This window comes from Panthera leo, chromosome A3 (assembly GCF_018350215.1).
Source record: "Panthera leo isolate Ple1 chromosome A3, P.leo_Ple1_pat1.1, whole genome shotgun sequence".
Taxonomy (NCBI): Eukaryota; Metazoa; Chordata; class Mammalia; order Carnivora; family Felidae; genus Panthera; species Panthera leo.
Genome location: NC_056681.1, coordinates 117,916,610 through 117,930,932, shown reverse-complemented (window position 1 = coordinate 117,930,932; position 14,323 = coordinate 117,916,610). Strand labels below are relative to the sequence as shown.

Genomic DNA, 14,323 nt, shown 5'->3' with positions numbered 1-14,323 from the left:
GCCAAGTTGTCCAGCCCAATCTTAGTGGAATTGTAAAGGAGGTCTTCCCTGAGCATTGGCTGTCAGGACAGAGCCTGTGAGCAGCTGCAAAAAGGAGCAGCAGATGGGCATGGCTCAGAAGAGACACTTGGGCAGCGTGCACATTGGCTGGGCCCTGTCAGGTTTACCTTGGAATGTCCATTGTGATGTCATATATAGTCACAACCTTGAGGGAAAACACTGTTTGGCTGAGAGGGGCATGGGGTTGAGTAATGGCGCCGGTTTGGGGGCTGGCCATCCCACTGCCATCATATGTCAGCCTTCCACTATTATTTGGCTTCCTTGTTTGGGGGCTTTGGGGGCTGTTTTCTTGGAAACAGAGCACAGAGCATGTGGCATTCAAGGCAGACTCAGAGGTATGTAATGCAACAGTCCCTTGAAATTCACTGCTCCCTGTCCCTGCCCCTGAAGCCGTGGAAACCCCTACGTCTTGGACCATGGGAGGAATTAGGTGGGGGGAAGAGGGGAGTTGAGATAGGGCCTATGGATGTCTTCCTATAAGTCATGCTCAATCCTGTTCCCTTCAGTTTATTTCTTTTTCTTTTAGATATTTATTTATTTTGAGAGAGTGAACACGCATGCATAAGTGGGGGACGGGAAGAGAGAGGGTGAGAGGGAATCCCAAGCAAGCTCTGCGATGTCACTGCAGAGCCCAGTTTGGGACTCCCATCTCACTAACTGTGAGATCATGACCTGAGCCAAGATCAAGAGTCGGATGCTTAACCAACTGAGCTACCCAGGTGCACCCCCTGCTTCAGTTTATTTCAACAAACCTTGAACACCATTTATATATGGCGGTGTACTAGACATTGAGGAAGAATAAAACACCATCCCCACCTTCTAGGAGCTCAAGGTGAAGTGGGGGAGACAGTCAGTCAGATATGTACATAACACAAGGAAAGAGGAAATGATGAATTAATAGAAGTATAAATATTGCTGAAGAGGTGGGAGGTAAAGAGAGTCTTTTGAAGCAGGGTGATCTATAAAATGCCTCTGGGATAGCTCAGGTTTGAGTTGTGCTTCAGAGGAAGGGTAGGGCTTTGAGGGTGGATAGTGTGGATGAAGGAGAGTAGTGAAGACCTTCCAGATGGAAGGAATAGACGGGGGAAAAGCATGGGAAGCTGAAGAGTGTTGGATGTGTTTGAAGAGATGTGCTTGAACTTAAACGGATGGGAGTGTAGAAGTATAGGGAGCACAGTGAGAGAAAAGTTTGGAAAATTGATAGAGATGACATTGTGGAGGGCTTTGAATGCCAAGCTGAACACTTCCTATAAATATTAATTCTGTATGCAGTTGAAAGATGTCAAAGATCTTAGAGCCGGGTAAAAATGTGCTTAGATCCGTGCTTTAGAGCAGTGCTTCTCAAACTGTTACATGCATATGAATCAATCAGCTGGGGGTCTTGTTAAAAAGTAGAAGGGGGGGGGTGCCCGGCTCTCAGTTAAGTATCTGACTCTGGATTTCGGCTCAGGTCATGCTCTACTGGTTTGTGAATTTGAGCCCCGCATCGGGCTCTGCACTGACAGTATGAAGCCTGCTTGGGATTCTCTCTCTCTCTCTGCCTCTCCCCTACTCATTCTCTCTCTCTCTCTCTCTCTCTCTCTCTCAAAATAAATAAATAAATAAATAAATAAATAAATAAATAAATAAATAAACTTAAAAATAAAAAAAAAAAGTAGATTCTGATTTAGTAGCTGTGGGGTAGGGATTGAGATTCTGCCTTTGTAACAAGCTCCCAGGTGATGCTACTGCTGTTGGACCAAGGACCACACTTTTTTTCTTTTAAGGAAGAAACATTTTATTTTATTTTATTTTAGTTTAGTTTAGTTTAGTTTTAAATTTTAATTCCAGTATAGTGAACATACAGTATTATATTAGTTTCAAGTATACAATGTAATGATTCAACAATTTTATACATTACCCAGTGCTCATCATGATAAGTGTACTCTTAATCCCCTTCAGCTATTTCACCCATCCCCTCCCCACACCTCCCCTCTGATAACCATCTATTTGTTCTCTATAGTTAAAAGTCTGGACGGGGGGGGGGGGGGGGGGGGGGCGCCTGGGTGGATCAATCCGTTAAGCATAGGACTTTGGCTCAGGTCATGATCTTGGGGTTCACGAGTTCGAGCCCCATGTGGGGCTGTGTGCTGACAGCTCAGAGCCTGGAGCTTGTTTCAGACTCTGTGTCTCCCTCTCTCTCTGCCTCTCCCCTGCTCACACTGTGTCCCCCCTCTCTCTCAAAAATAAACATTAAAAAAAAAACCTTTATACTTGGGTCTGTTTTTTGGTTTGTCCTTTTTTTTTTTTTTCAAACTGTTTATTTATTTTTGGGAGCAGGATGAGGGACAGAGAGAGGGAGACAGAGGGTCTGAAGCAGGCTCTGTCTGTGCTGTCAGTACAGAGCCCAATGTGGGGCTTGAACTCACAAACTGTGAGCTGATGACCTGAACTGAAGTGGGACGCTTAACCAACTGAGCCACTCAAGTACCCCATGGTTTGTCTTTTTATTTTTCCTTTGTTCTTTTGTTTTGTTTCTTAAGTTCCACATATGAGTGAAATCATGTGGAATTTGTCTTTCTCTGCCTGGTTTATTTCGCCTAGCATTATACTCTCTAGATCCATCCGTGTTGTTGCAAACGGCATCATTTCATTCTTTTTTATGCCTGAATTCCATTGTATCTGTATACCACATATTCTTTACCGATTCATCTTTCAATGGACACTTGAACTGCTTTTGTAATTTGCCTATAGTAAATAGTGTTGCTATAAACATAGTGTGCATATACCCTTTCAAATTAGCATTTTCATAGTTTTGGGGTAAATACTCAATAGTACAATTACTGGATTATATGTTAATTCTATTTTTAATTTTTTGAGAGACCTTCATACTGTTTTTCATAGTGGCTGCACCTGTTTGGATTCCCACCATCGGTGCGTGAGAGTTCCTTTTTCTCCACATCCTTGCCAATACTTGTTTCTTGTGTTACTGATTTTAGCCATTCTGACAGGTGTGAGGTGATAGCTCATAGTAGTTTTGATCTTCATTTCCCTGATGATGAGTGATTTTGACCATCTTTTCATGTGTCTACTGGCCATCTGTATGCCATCTTTGGAGAAATGTCTATTCATCTCTTCTGCCCGTTTTTAATTGGATTATTTGTGGGTTTTGGTGTTGAGTTTTGTAAGCTCTTTATGAATTTTAGATACACTTTATCGGATATGTCATTTGCAAATATCTTCTCCCATTCAGTAGGTTGTCTTTTAGTTTCATTGATTGTTTCCTTCACTGTGCAGAAGCTTTTTGTTTTGATGTAGTCCCAATAGTTTATTTTTGCTTTTGTTTCCCTTGCCTCAGGAGACATATCTAGAAAAATGTTGCTGTGGTCAATGTCAAATTACTGCCTGTGCTTTCTTCAAGGATTTTTTTGGTTTCAGGTTTCACATTCAGGTCTTTAACCCATTTTGAGTTTATTTTTGTGTATGGTGTAAGAAAATGGTCCAGTTTCATTCTTTTGCATGTAAATGTCCAGTTTTCCCAACACCATTTGTTTAACAGACTGTCTTTTCCCCACTGCATATTCTTGCCTCCTTTGTTGAAGATTACTTGACCATGTAATCATGGGTTTATTTCTGAGCTTTCTATTCTGTTCCTTTGATCTCTGTGTCTGTTTTTGGTGCCAATACCACACTGTTTTGATTACTATAGCTTTTTACTATATCTTGAAATGTGGAATTGTGGTATCTCTAGATTTGTGGGTGTGTGTGTTTTCAAGATTGCTTTGGCTGTTCGTGGTCTTTTGTGGTTCCATATACATTGTATGATTGTTTATTCTAGTTTTGTGAAAAATGCTATTGGTATTTTGATAGGGATTGCATGAAATCTGTAGATTGCTTTGGGTAGTATGGACATTTTAACAATATTTGTTCTTCTGAGCCATGAGCATGGAATGCCTTTCCATTTGTGCCATCTCCAATTTTTTCATCAGTGTTTTATAGTTTTCTGAGTGCAGGTCTTTGACCTCCTAAGTTTAATCCTAGGTATTCTATTATTTTTGGTGCAATCGTAAATGGGATTGTTTTCTTAATTTCTCTTTCTACGGTTCATTATTCGTGTATATAAATGTAGTGGATTTCTGTACGGTGATTTTGTATCCTGTAACCTGACTGACTCAGGACCACATTTTGAGAGGAAAGCTTTAAAATAACTCCAGGAAGCATCTATGGCAGTTGCCTGGGTAGCTAAGCCAATCGGAGGCTCTATTAATGATGTAGTGGGAAGAAGGGGAAAGGGAGTTAAAGAATTAGAGCAGAAAGGTAGGAGAGAGGTCCTGGATACATTCCTCAAATGTTTATCACCCACTACCACCATATACAAGGTGCTACTGTAGGCACAATGGATACAGCAGTAAATGCAAGGGACAAAAATCTTTGCCCTCAGGGAGGTATTGTGGTGAAAGTTTGGATGTGGAAAGTAAAGCAGAAAGAGAGAGAAGGGAGTGAATCTTTTTTTCCTGATTGGATCTCAAATACGAGAGTTAATTATGGATATTATCATTGTTTTCCTACAAGGACTGTACTTATCTTTGTATCCCCTGTGCCTAGTATGCTGCGTGGCATTTAGTAAGTGCTCCCTATATGTTTGTGAAATGAATAAGTGACTTCTCAACTTTAACCCTGAGCGAATGACAAGATGATGGCATTTTGAACGATGTAGGAAACATTAGACAGAAGTTGTGAGTGTGGTAGGAGGCGGAACATGAACTATTACGTTTGAAGTGCTTGTAAAATTTATGTGGAGATATTCATCCAGCAACTCAAATTAATGGTATAGACCTGTGCTTTCCAATCTGGTATCCACTGACCACCTGTGGCCATTTAAATTTAAATTAATCAAATCACATAAAATTTAAAATTCAGTTCCTTCATTGCCCTATTGACATTTCACTATCACAGGTGACTAGAGATTATCATATTGGACAGAGCGGAAATAGAATATGTCCATCATCAGAGAGAAAAATCTATTGGACAGCACTAGCCTACCTTCCAGATCTTGGAGATAGATATAGTTGTCAATGTATTTGGCCACAAAGTCTTTTCAGTTTTTTTCTCAGAAACATCTCTCAGATACAACAATCCAGATTATTATTGCCTTAATTAGGACTTCATGTATTTACAGTATGCTAGCTTGTCTCCTACAAACTTTTTCCAGCCTAGTGCCTAAAGAGACCCTGACTCTACAAGACAAAAACCACCCACACAAAACTTCCCGCAGCTGATTGCGTCACTCTGCCAAAAGTAACTAACTAAATGAATAAAATCTCTCAGCATCCTCTGCCTGCAGCAGCATTTCCCAACCTGGTTTGACCCTCAAACTTCTTTCACTGTCAAAAATTTGTCAACCCCCTTGGGAATTTAAACATCATTTTTATCTCTTTTTCATCATATATGGTAAATGACTTTAGGTAAATAATATTTCATTTTAGACGAGATTGGGCGCGTTCAGGGTGGTATGGCCGTAGACAATAATATTTCATTTTAAAACAGCATGGTTTTTAAAATTGCAAAGTTCACTTTAATACCATCTTTAAGAGAAAGAGAAAAGACAAATGTCCACTTTTTCCCCATGTAACAAGTGATGCATGATATCTAATTGACTTGGACAGGTATGAATTGTTCCACAACAATTAGGTATAAAAAAAGGGCAAATATATTTCCTTGTCTGTTATCAAGTTTAATCTAGTTTAAACCTCCTATCACCTAGGTTGACAAAAAAGTCCAGTATCAGCTTTAACTCCCCAACCTTTTTATTGTGTAAGAACTTTGGAGTTTGTTTTTGTTTTTAATTTTTTAAAATGTTTGTGAAATTTTTAAACAAATCAAAAGCATGTAGAAGTGTATAATGAATAGGGGTGCCTGGGTGGCTTAGTTGGTTGATTGTCTGACTGGATTTCGACTCAGGTCATGATCTCATGGTTTGTAAGTTCAAGCCCCACGTCAGGCTTCATGTTGACAACATGGAGCTTGCTTGGGATTCTTTCTCTCCCCATCTCTCTACCCCTCCCCAGCTGATGCTCACACGGTCTCTCAAAATAAATAAATAAACTTAAAAAAAAAAAAGAAGTGTATAACGAATTCGATGGAATCATGATCCCATCACCCAGCTTCAACTCTGACATTATTTTCAAGCAAATCTTAGATAATATAATTTCATTCATAATTAAATATGTATACCTAAAAGGTAAGGACTCTTTAAAAAGAAATAACCACAATATTTTAATCACAATGTTATTATTATGTCTAAAAACTTAACAATAATCTTTGAATACCATCAAATATCCATCAGTATTCAAATTCCAATTGTCTCATAAATGATATAAATTATTTTTTATAGTTTGTTTGACTCAAGATCTAAATAAGGTTCACATATTGAGATTGGTTGCTGTGTTTATTATTTAAAAAATTTTTTTAATTAATTTAATTTAAAATTTAAATTTAAAAACAAATTTATTTATTTTTGAGAGACAGAGAAAGAGCGCGAGAGGGGCAGGGGCAGAGAAAGAGGGAGACACAGAGTCCAAAGCAGGCTCCAGGCTCCCAGCTGTCAACATAGAGCCCGATGCCAGGCTGGAACCCACGAACCCGTGAGATCATGACCTGAGCCGAAGTCGGAGGTTTAACCAACTGAGGCACTGAGGCACCCCTAGAAAAATTTTTTTTTAATGTTTATTTATTTATTTTGAGAGAGAGAAAAAGAGAGTACAAGCTGGGGAGGAGCAGAGAGAGGGAGAGAGAATCCCATCTTACAAACCCGAGCTGAAATCAAGTCAGATGCTTAACCAACTGAGCCACCCAGGTGCCTCTGTCCTCTAGAGTTTTGTAGGCAGATTTTTACTGATTAAATTCCCATGTTGTTGGGGCGCCTGGGTGGCGCAGTCGGTTAAGCGTCCGACTTCAGCCAGGTCACGATCTCGCGCGGTCCGTGAGTTCGAGCCCCGCGTCAGGCTCTGGGCTGATGGCTCGGAGCCTGGAGCCTGTTTCTGGTTCTGTGTCTCCCTCTCTCTCTGCCCCTCCCCCGTTCATGCTCTGTCTCTCTCTGTCCCAAAAATAAATAAATTTAAAAAAAAAAAAGTTGAAAAAAAAAAATACCCATGTTGTTATTTAACATGTTCCATTGTCTTCTGTATTTCCTGTAGATGGAGAAGTTGGATCTAAGACTTATCAGAATTACTTTTTTTGGGGGGGTGTGGGATTATTTCATAGGTAATGATGAGGAGGCACATAATGTCGGCTTTGTATGGTATTTTATTTTATTTATTTATTTATTAAAAATTTTTTTAATGTTTATTTTTGAGAGAGAGAGAGAGAGAGAGAGAGAGAGAAATGGAGCTCGAGAGGGGAAGGCCCAGAGAGAGAGGGAGACACAGAATCTGAAGCAGGCTCCAGGCTCCGAGCTGTCAACACAGAGCCTGATGCGGGGCTCGAACTCACAAACCACGAGATCATGACCTGAGCCGAAGTCGGACGCTTAACCGACTGAGCCACCCAGGCGCCCCTATGGTATTTTAAATGTCATTTTCTAGGGGCACATGCCTGGCTCAGTCATTAGAGCATGTGACTTTTGATTTCAGAGTTGTAAATTCAAGCTCCATGTTGAGTGTCGAGATTACTTAAAAATGAAATCTTTAAATAATAAAAAAATGTCATTTTCTAAATAATATCAATAGTTGGAAATAAAATAGATCTTTCGGGGCACCTGGGTGGCTCAGTCAGTTGAGTGTCCAACTCTTGATTTCAGCTTAGGTCATGATTTCCAGGTTGTGGGATGGAGCCCCATGTTGGGCTACACACTGAGGGTGGATCCTGCTTAAGATTCTCTTCTCTCTCTCTCTCTCTCTGCCCCTCTGCCTCTCTCCCCCACTCAAGCTCTCTCTCTCTTAAATAAAAAATAAATATTTCTATATTGACCTTGTACCTAAAAATCTTGATAAATTTGCTTATCAATCCTAAAAATTTATCAGATGTTTTTCCAAAAGCATATTGTGATATTCTACACAATCATATTGTCTGCATATGATAGCTTTATTTCTTCCTTTCTAAGCCTTATGAATTTTGTTTCTTTTCTTTGCTCTATTGTACAGGCTAGGATTCCCAGTACGATGTTCAATGGATAATGGGGATTTTTATCTTCTTCTTTTTTTTTTTTTTTTTTACGTAGAGGAAAGTTTTATTTATGTGTAATATTTACTGTGTGGTTTTTGCTAATATTGTTTTTAGCAGATGAAGGAAGTTCCCTTTTATTTCTGGTTTGCTAAGAATTTTAGCATGAATGTGTATTGGATTTTATCAAGTGCTTTTTCTGCCTCTATTAAGATGTTCAAGGGGTGCCTGGGTGGTTCATCTGGTTAAGTGTCTGACTTCGGCTCAGGTTGTGAGTTCCAGCCCTGCATTGGATTCTCTGCTGTCAGCACAGAGCCTGCTTCAGATCCTCTCTCTGTGTCTGTCTCTGTCCGTCTTTCTCTCTCCCCCCCCCCCGCCCCTCCCCCACTCACACTGTGTGTGTGTGTGTGTGTGTGTGTGTGTGTGTGTGTGTGTGTGAAAAATAAATAAACATAAAAAAAATGTTTGTATGGGGGTACCTGGGTGGCTCAGTCAGTTAGGCATCTGACTCGTGATTTTTGCTCAGGTCATGATCTCCAGGTTTGTGAGATGGGACCTCATGTTGAGCTCTGCTCTGACAGCAATGGCCCTGCTTGGGGTTCTCTCTCTCTCTCCCTCTCTGCCCCTTCCCCCTATCCTGTCTCTCTCTCTCTCTCTCTCTCAAAAATAATTAAACTTCAAAAAAAAAGAGATGTTCCTATGGTTCTTCTTGTTTATTCGATTAAAGTACTGAATTACAATGAATTTTTAAAATATTAAGGCAACTGTGAATTCCTGAAATAAACATAACAGGTTTGTGATATTGTTCATGATCCTTTTTATATATTGTTTGATTAAGTTTGCTGATGTTAAGTTTAGGATTTTTGCATCTTTGTTCTTGAAAGAGATTGGTCTGTAATTTTCCTTTCTAGTACTGTCTTTATCAGATTTTAGAAGCAAGTTTATTTCAGTTTCCTAAAGTAAAGGGAGAAGTAACCTTTCTACCTCATTAGTATAACCAAGGCATTCCTATCACTCAGGAAATTCCAAGGGTTTTTAAAGCTCTATGTCAGGAATCTGGGACAAACACCAGTTATGTTCTTTACTATAACAGCACACAGAGACACCATGCACATGAGAGAGAGAGAGGGAGAGAGAGAGAAAAGAGAGGAGAAGAGATTTTGAAGAATTGGCTGATATACTGTGAGAGCTGACAAATCCAAAATCCTTGGGGCAGGCTAGGAACTCAAGCAGGGTTTCTATGTTTTGATCTTTTAAAAAAATTAATTAAATTAAATTAAATTATTTTTTAACTGAAGTATAGTTGACACACAGTTACATTAGTTTCAGGTATACAGCATAGTTATTCAACATATGTTTCAATCTTGAGGCAGAATTCCTTCCTTTTCAGAAAACCTCACACAATCTGCTTTAAGGCCAACAACTGATTGGAAGATGCCCGTCTACATTATGGAGGATAATCTGCTTTGCTTAAAGTCTACTGATTTTGGATGTTAATCACATCTAGGGGCTCTTGGCTGGCTCAGTAGGTAGAGCCTATGACTCTTGATCTTGGGGTTGTGAGTCTGAGCCCCATGTTGTGTGTAGAGTTTACTTAAAAATAAAATGTTTATTTTTATTTATTTATTATTATTTTTTTTAAATGTTTATTTTTGAGAGACAGAGAGAGACACAGCATGAATGGGGGAGGAACAGAGAGAGAGACACAGAGTCCAAGCTCCAAGCTTAACTGACTGAGCCACCCAGGCGCCCCTAAAAATAAAATCTTTTAAAAAATGTTAATCGCATCGATGGGGCACCTGGGTGGCTCAGTTGGTTGAGCGTCCAACTTTGGCTCAGGTCATGATCTCACCGTTTGTGAGTTTGAGCCCCAAATCGGGCTCTGTGCTGACAGCTCAGAGCCTTGGGGCCTGCTTTGGATTCTGGGTCTCCCTCTCCCTCTACCCCTTCCCTGCTCACGCTCTGTCTCTCTCTGTCTCTCAAAAATAAACATCAAAAAAAATGTTAATCATATCTAAAAAATACGTTCATAGCAACATCTAGACTAGTATTTGGCCACAACTGAATACCATAACCTCGTACATAAAATTAACTACCACAATGTAAAATTAACATAAAACCAATGATCACATCCCTATAAAACTATAGTTTTAGCTCTTTGGTCTAGGTGTTTGATACTTTTTGACTTAATTTTTGTATATAATGCGAAATAAGGGTTCAAATTCATTTTTTTGCAAGTGGCTATTCAGATGTCCCAGCACCATTTGTTGAAAAGACTATTCTTTCCCCATTGAATGGTCTTGATACCCATGAAAATCAATTGATTGCAAATATGAGGATTTATTTCTATTCTCAATTCTATTCCATTGATCTATATGTCTATCCTTATGTTAGTACACATGATTTTGATTATTGTAGCTTTACCGAAAGTTTTAAAATCAGGAAGTGTGAGTCCTCTAACTTTATTCTTCTTTTTCAGGATTGTTTTTGCTATTCAAGTCCCTTAGAGTTCCATATGAATATTAAGAACAGCTTTTCCATTTCTACAAAAGAGGACATTGGGATTTTGATGGGATTAAACTGAATCTACAAATTGCTTTAGGAATATAACCATCTTAACAACATTAAATCTTCTAATCCATTGTTAAGAGATGTCTTCATTTATTTAGGTCTTCTTTAATCTCTTCAACAATGCTTTATAGTTTTCAGGGTACAAGCCTTACATTTCTTTGATTAAATTTATTTCTAAGTAAAGCAAAATTTATTCCTAAGTATTTTATTCTTTTTGATACTAAAAAAATGGAATTATTTTCTTAAGTTCCTTTTCAGATTATTCACTGTTTGTGTATAGAAATACAACTGATTTTTTATGTGCAGGTATTGTATTCTGTAACTTTGCTAAATTCTTTTATTAGCTCTAAAAGAATTGTGTATGTGTGTTTATGTGTATTTTTTAGGATTTTCTGTAAATACGATTATGTTATCTGTGAAGAGAGATTGTTTAACATTTTCCTTTCCCATTTAGATGACTTTTATTTTTATTATTAATTGCTTTGGTTAGAGTTTCCAGTACAATGTTAAAGAGAAGTAGTGAAAATGAGCATCATTGTCTGTTCCCCACCTTGAAGGGAAACCTTTCAATCTTTTATTATTGAGAATGATATTACTTATGGGTTTTTCATAAATGCCCTTTACTGTATTGAAGAAGTTTTCTTCTATCCCTAGTTTTGTTGAGTGTTTTCATTTTTTAAAAAAATCATGAATGAGCGTTGGATTTTGCCAATGCTTTTTCTCCATCAATTGAGACAATCATTCAGTTTTTCCCCCTTCATATTATTAATGTGGTATATCTCATTTATTTACTTTCTTATGTTGAACCACTCTAGCATTCTTGGAAGAAATCTTGCTTTCAACACTTCCGTCCAACACTGCTTAGCTGAACCATTTGGCAATACTGTGGATAATATTGTGTATGCTCTTCTAATACACTCTCAGAGACTGATGTCCTGATTCAAAAGGAAGAAATAAAAATCGTTTTATTTGAAATGGTAACAAATGTCATTTATGCCTTTAAAATGACCTGGAACACCCTTGCAAAACAAAACAAAACAAAACAAAACGAAACAAAACAAAACAAAACAACCCCAGGAGTTTACAAACTACTGATTGGGAAATTCTGACCTACAGGATAAAACAAAAATGCCACTGTTTGGCAAAATCTGGCTTCCATCTACATTTTCAGCTTTGCCTCTCACTACTTAGCAAAAGGGCACCTGACAATCATTACTTTATAATCTTCTTGGTGATGTTCCCACTTGTTTGGAATGCTCTTTCTTTATCCAAAAATCTTCTGCTGATTCTTCAAACTCCAGTACAAATGGCAACTTCTTGAGTAATTTTTCCCTTCTCTCCCAGGCAGGTAATTACTGTCCTCTTTATTCCCTAACACTTATATTTCTTTCTTTCTTTTTTTTTTTAGCATTTCTTTTTTGTTTTGTTTATTTATTTATTTTGAAAGGGAGAAAGAGAATGAGTGTGCACATGCACACACACACACACACACACACACACACACACGGGGGAGGGGCAGAGAGAGGGAGAGAATCCCAAGCAGGGTCTGGCTCTGTGCTGTTAGTGTGGAGTCTGGAGCCTGCCTCATGGCTCAATCTCATGAATCATGAGATCATGACCTGAGCTGAAATCAAGAGTCAGATGCTTAACCGACTGAGCCACCTAGGCGCCCCTAACACTTATATTTCTGTTACAGCATTTACCACACAATATTGTAACTTGACTGTTTAGACATCTGTTTTCCCTATTAGTGTGAGTTCTCAGAATACAGGAATTATATTTATCTTTGTTGTCCCAGCACTAGACATAATACCTAGAACTTAGTAAGTACTCATGAAACGATTCATGAATAAATGAATGGGGTCATAATTGTTGCTGTGGTTATGGATACCCACTGTATTAATATTTGTGTCTATAAGATGGACTGTGCTGTTGATAAATTCTCTAACCTAGAACGTTTTCTGATTTTATTTTTTCTTTTTGTGCCTCTCTAGACTTCCAAGCAGCATAAATTGAAAAAGATCAAGAAATTCACAGGTCAGAAAGATCCTATCCTTTATTCTTCAGCTCAAGGCTCATGACATCAACTATGGGTCTGCTTTAAGATTCTAGCCTTTAATAGTAGGTGGAGAGAAGGAGGTTGAAAGATTATGTAAATGAAAGAAATGTACCTATTCTTTCTAACGTCTCTAAAGATGCTAGATTCTTTCTAGCAACTTCCAAAGAGATGTAAACAGCTTTATAATTCTATGCTTCCTTTCCTAATCTCCTTTTGTACACAACTCAAAGCACCAGGAAAGAAATTTGGTGAAATTAGAGAATACAGAAGGGGTAACTACCAAGAGTTTGGTGCAGGAAATTTCAATACCTTTTTTCCCTGCCAAGGACACTGGATAGACTCTCTTGGAGTAAAAGATATGTATTATGAATTTTATTTCCCCTACTCCAGCTCCCTACTACCATGATTGTTCCTGCTCTTTCCAATGGCTTCCATCTACTACATGGTGAAGGCAACATAGTATAGTTTAAAATAGAAAAACTTAAAAAAAAAAAAAATAGAAAAACTTGAGACCTAGGTTAAGTCTGAACTCTACCACTAATTAATTTTATGATCCTGGACATCATTTCACCATTGTTTCCTTATTTGTAAAACAAGGGGGCTGAACAAGGTAGTATCAATAATTTTGATGCTGATAGACTCTTTACCCCTACTCCCAGCTTCCCAGTGGGAAGAAAATCTCAGAATGGGTTGCCCTGAAGCTAACCTGACACGGTGAGTAAAGCTGATCTTCACTATCTATTCTTTCTCTCTTCAGCCTACCCTACTGATAAACTCTGTAAAATTAGGAGTAAGCTAGGACTATTTTACTTCACTCACTATGATAGCTGTTTCCTTTACAAGTTAAGTCACTCTTCTTAATGGTTTCTTTACTAGTACTTTAATATCACTTCAACTACACTGATACAATCTCTTATATCCAGTTTTTCAGGACTCCCTGTGGGATGGGCCCAGGAATATATACTCTGGTCAATGGAGAGAAGTCTTCAACAGATCTTCCAACACCTGGAATGTGCAAGGTCAGGGAAAGTAGTAGTTTCTAGGTGGGAACTGCAGCAGGTGGTAGAGCCCCCCCCACCCCCTTTTTTTAAGTAAACTCTTTGGGGCTTGAACTCAACCCTGAGATCAACAGTCACATGCTCTACGGACTGAGCCAGCCAGGTGCCCCAAAGGTGGTAAACTTTTAAGAGGGGGGAAGGAAGGAACTGAAGGAGGGAGAGTAGGAGAGAGGGAAGGAGGGAGGGAAAGAGAGAGGGAAACGGGAGATTGCTAGTTGGTTGTTTGGTTAGGTAGTTGGTTTGTTTGTTTGGCAGTGGGGATAAATTCTGGGTCCAAAGGACATTTAAGAACAACTGGTCTGTGGATCATTTCTGAATGGAATGGAGACAAATGCTTCCTTTTCCTCCTGATGGAGGAATTCTTTCCATAAGTAAATGATGTTGGGGAAAGCAGCCTCTTTTGCTGTTGTAGCTATCCTTCAGGCCAAAATATTTT

At 38.7% G+C, this 14,323-nt stretch overlaps 1 protein-coding gene across 3 annotated transcripts in view; it reads left to right on the top strand.

Annotated features, from left to right (window-relative positions):
• The first annotated feature begins 220 nt into the window (after window positions 1–220).
• Window positions 221–14,323, top strand: part of CA3H2orf16 (chromosome A3 C2orf16 homolog) — a 31,987-nt gene continuing 17,884 nt past the window's right edge. For 2 of the 3 annotated variants that reach the window (XM_042933394.1, XM_042933392.1), the window contains exons 1-4: window positions 221–395; window positions 12,765–12,807; window positions 13,489–13,543; window positions 13,753–13,848. In XM_042933394.1, coding sequence (XP_042789328.1) covers window positions 252–395; window positions 12,765–12,807; window positions 13,489–13,543; window positions 13,753–13,848 — 338 coding nt within the window. In that variant the 5' untranslated portion in view covers window positions 221–251. The remainder of the gene's footprint in view (window positions 396–12,764; window positions 12,808–13,488; window positions 13,544–13,752; window positions 13,849–14,323) is intronic. The other variant, XM_042933393.1, reaches the window with a different exon arrangement.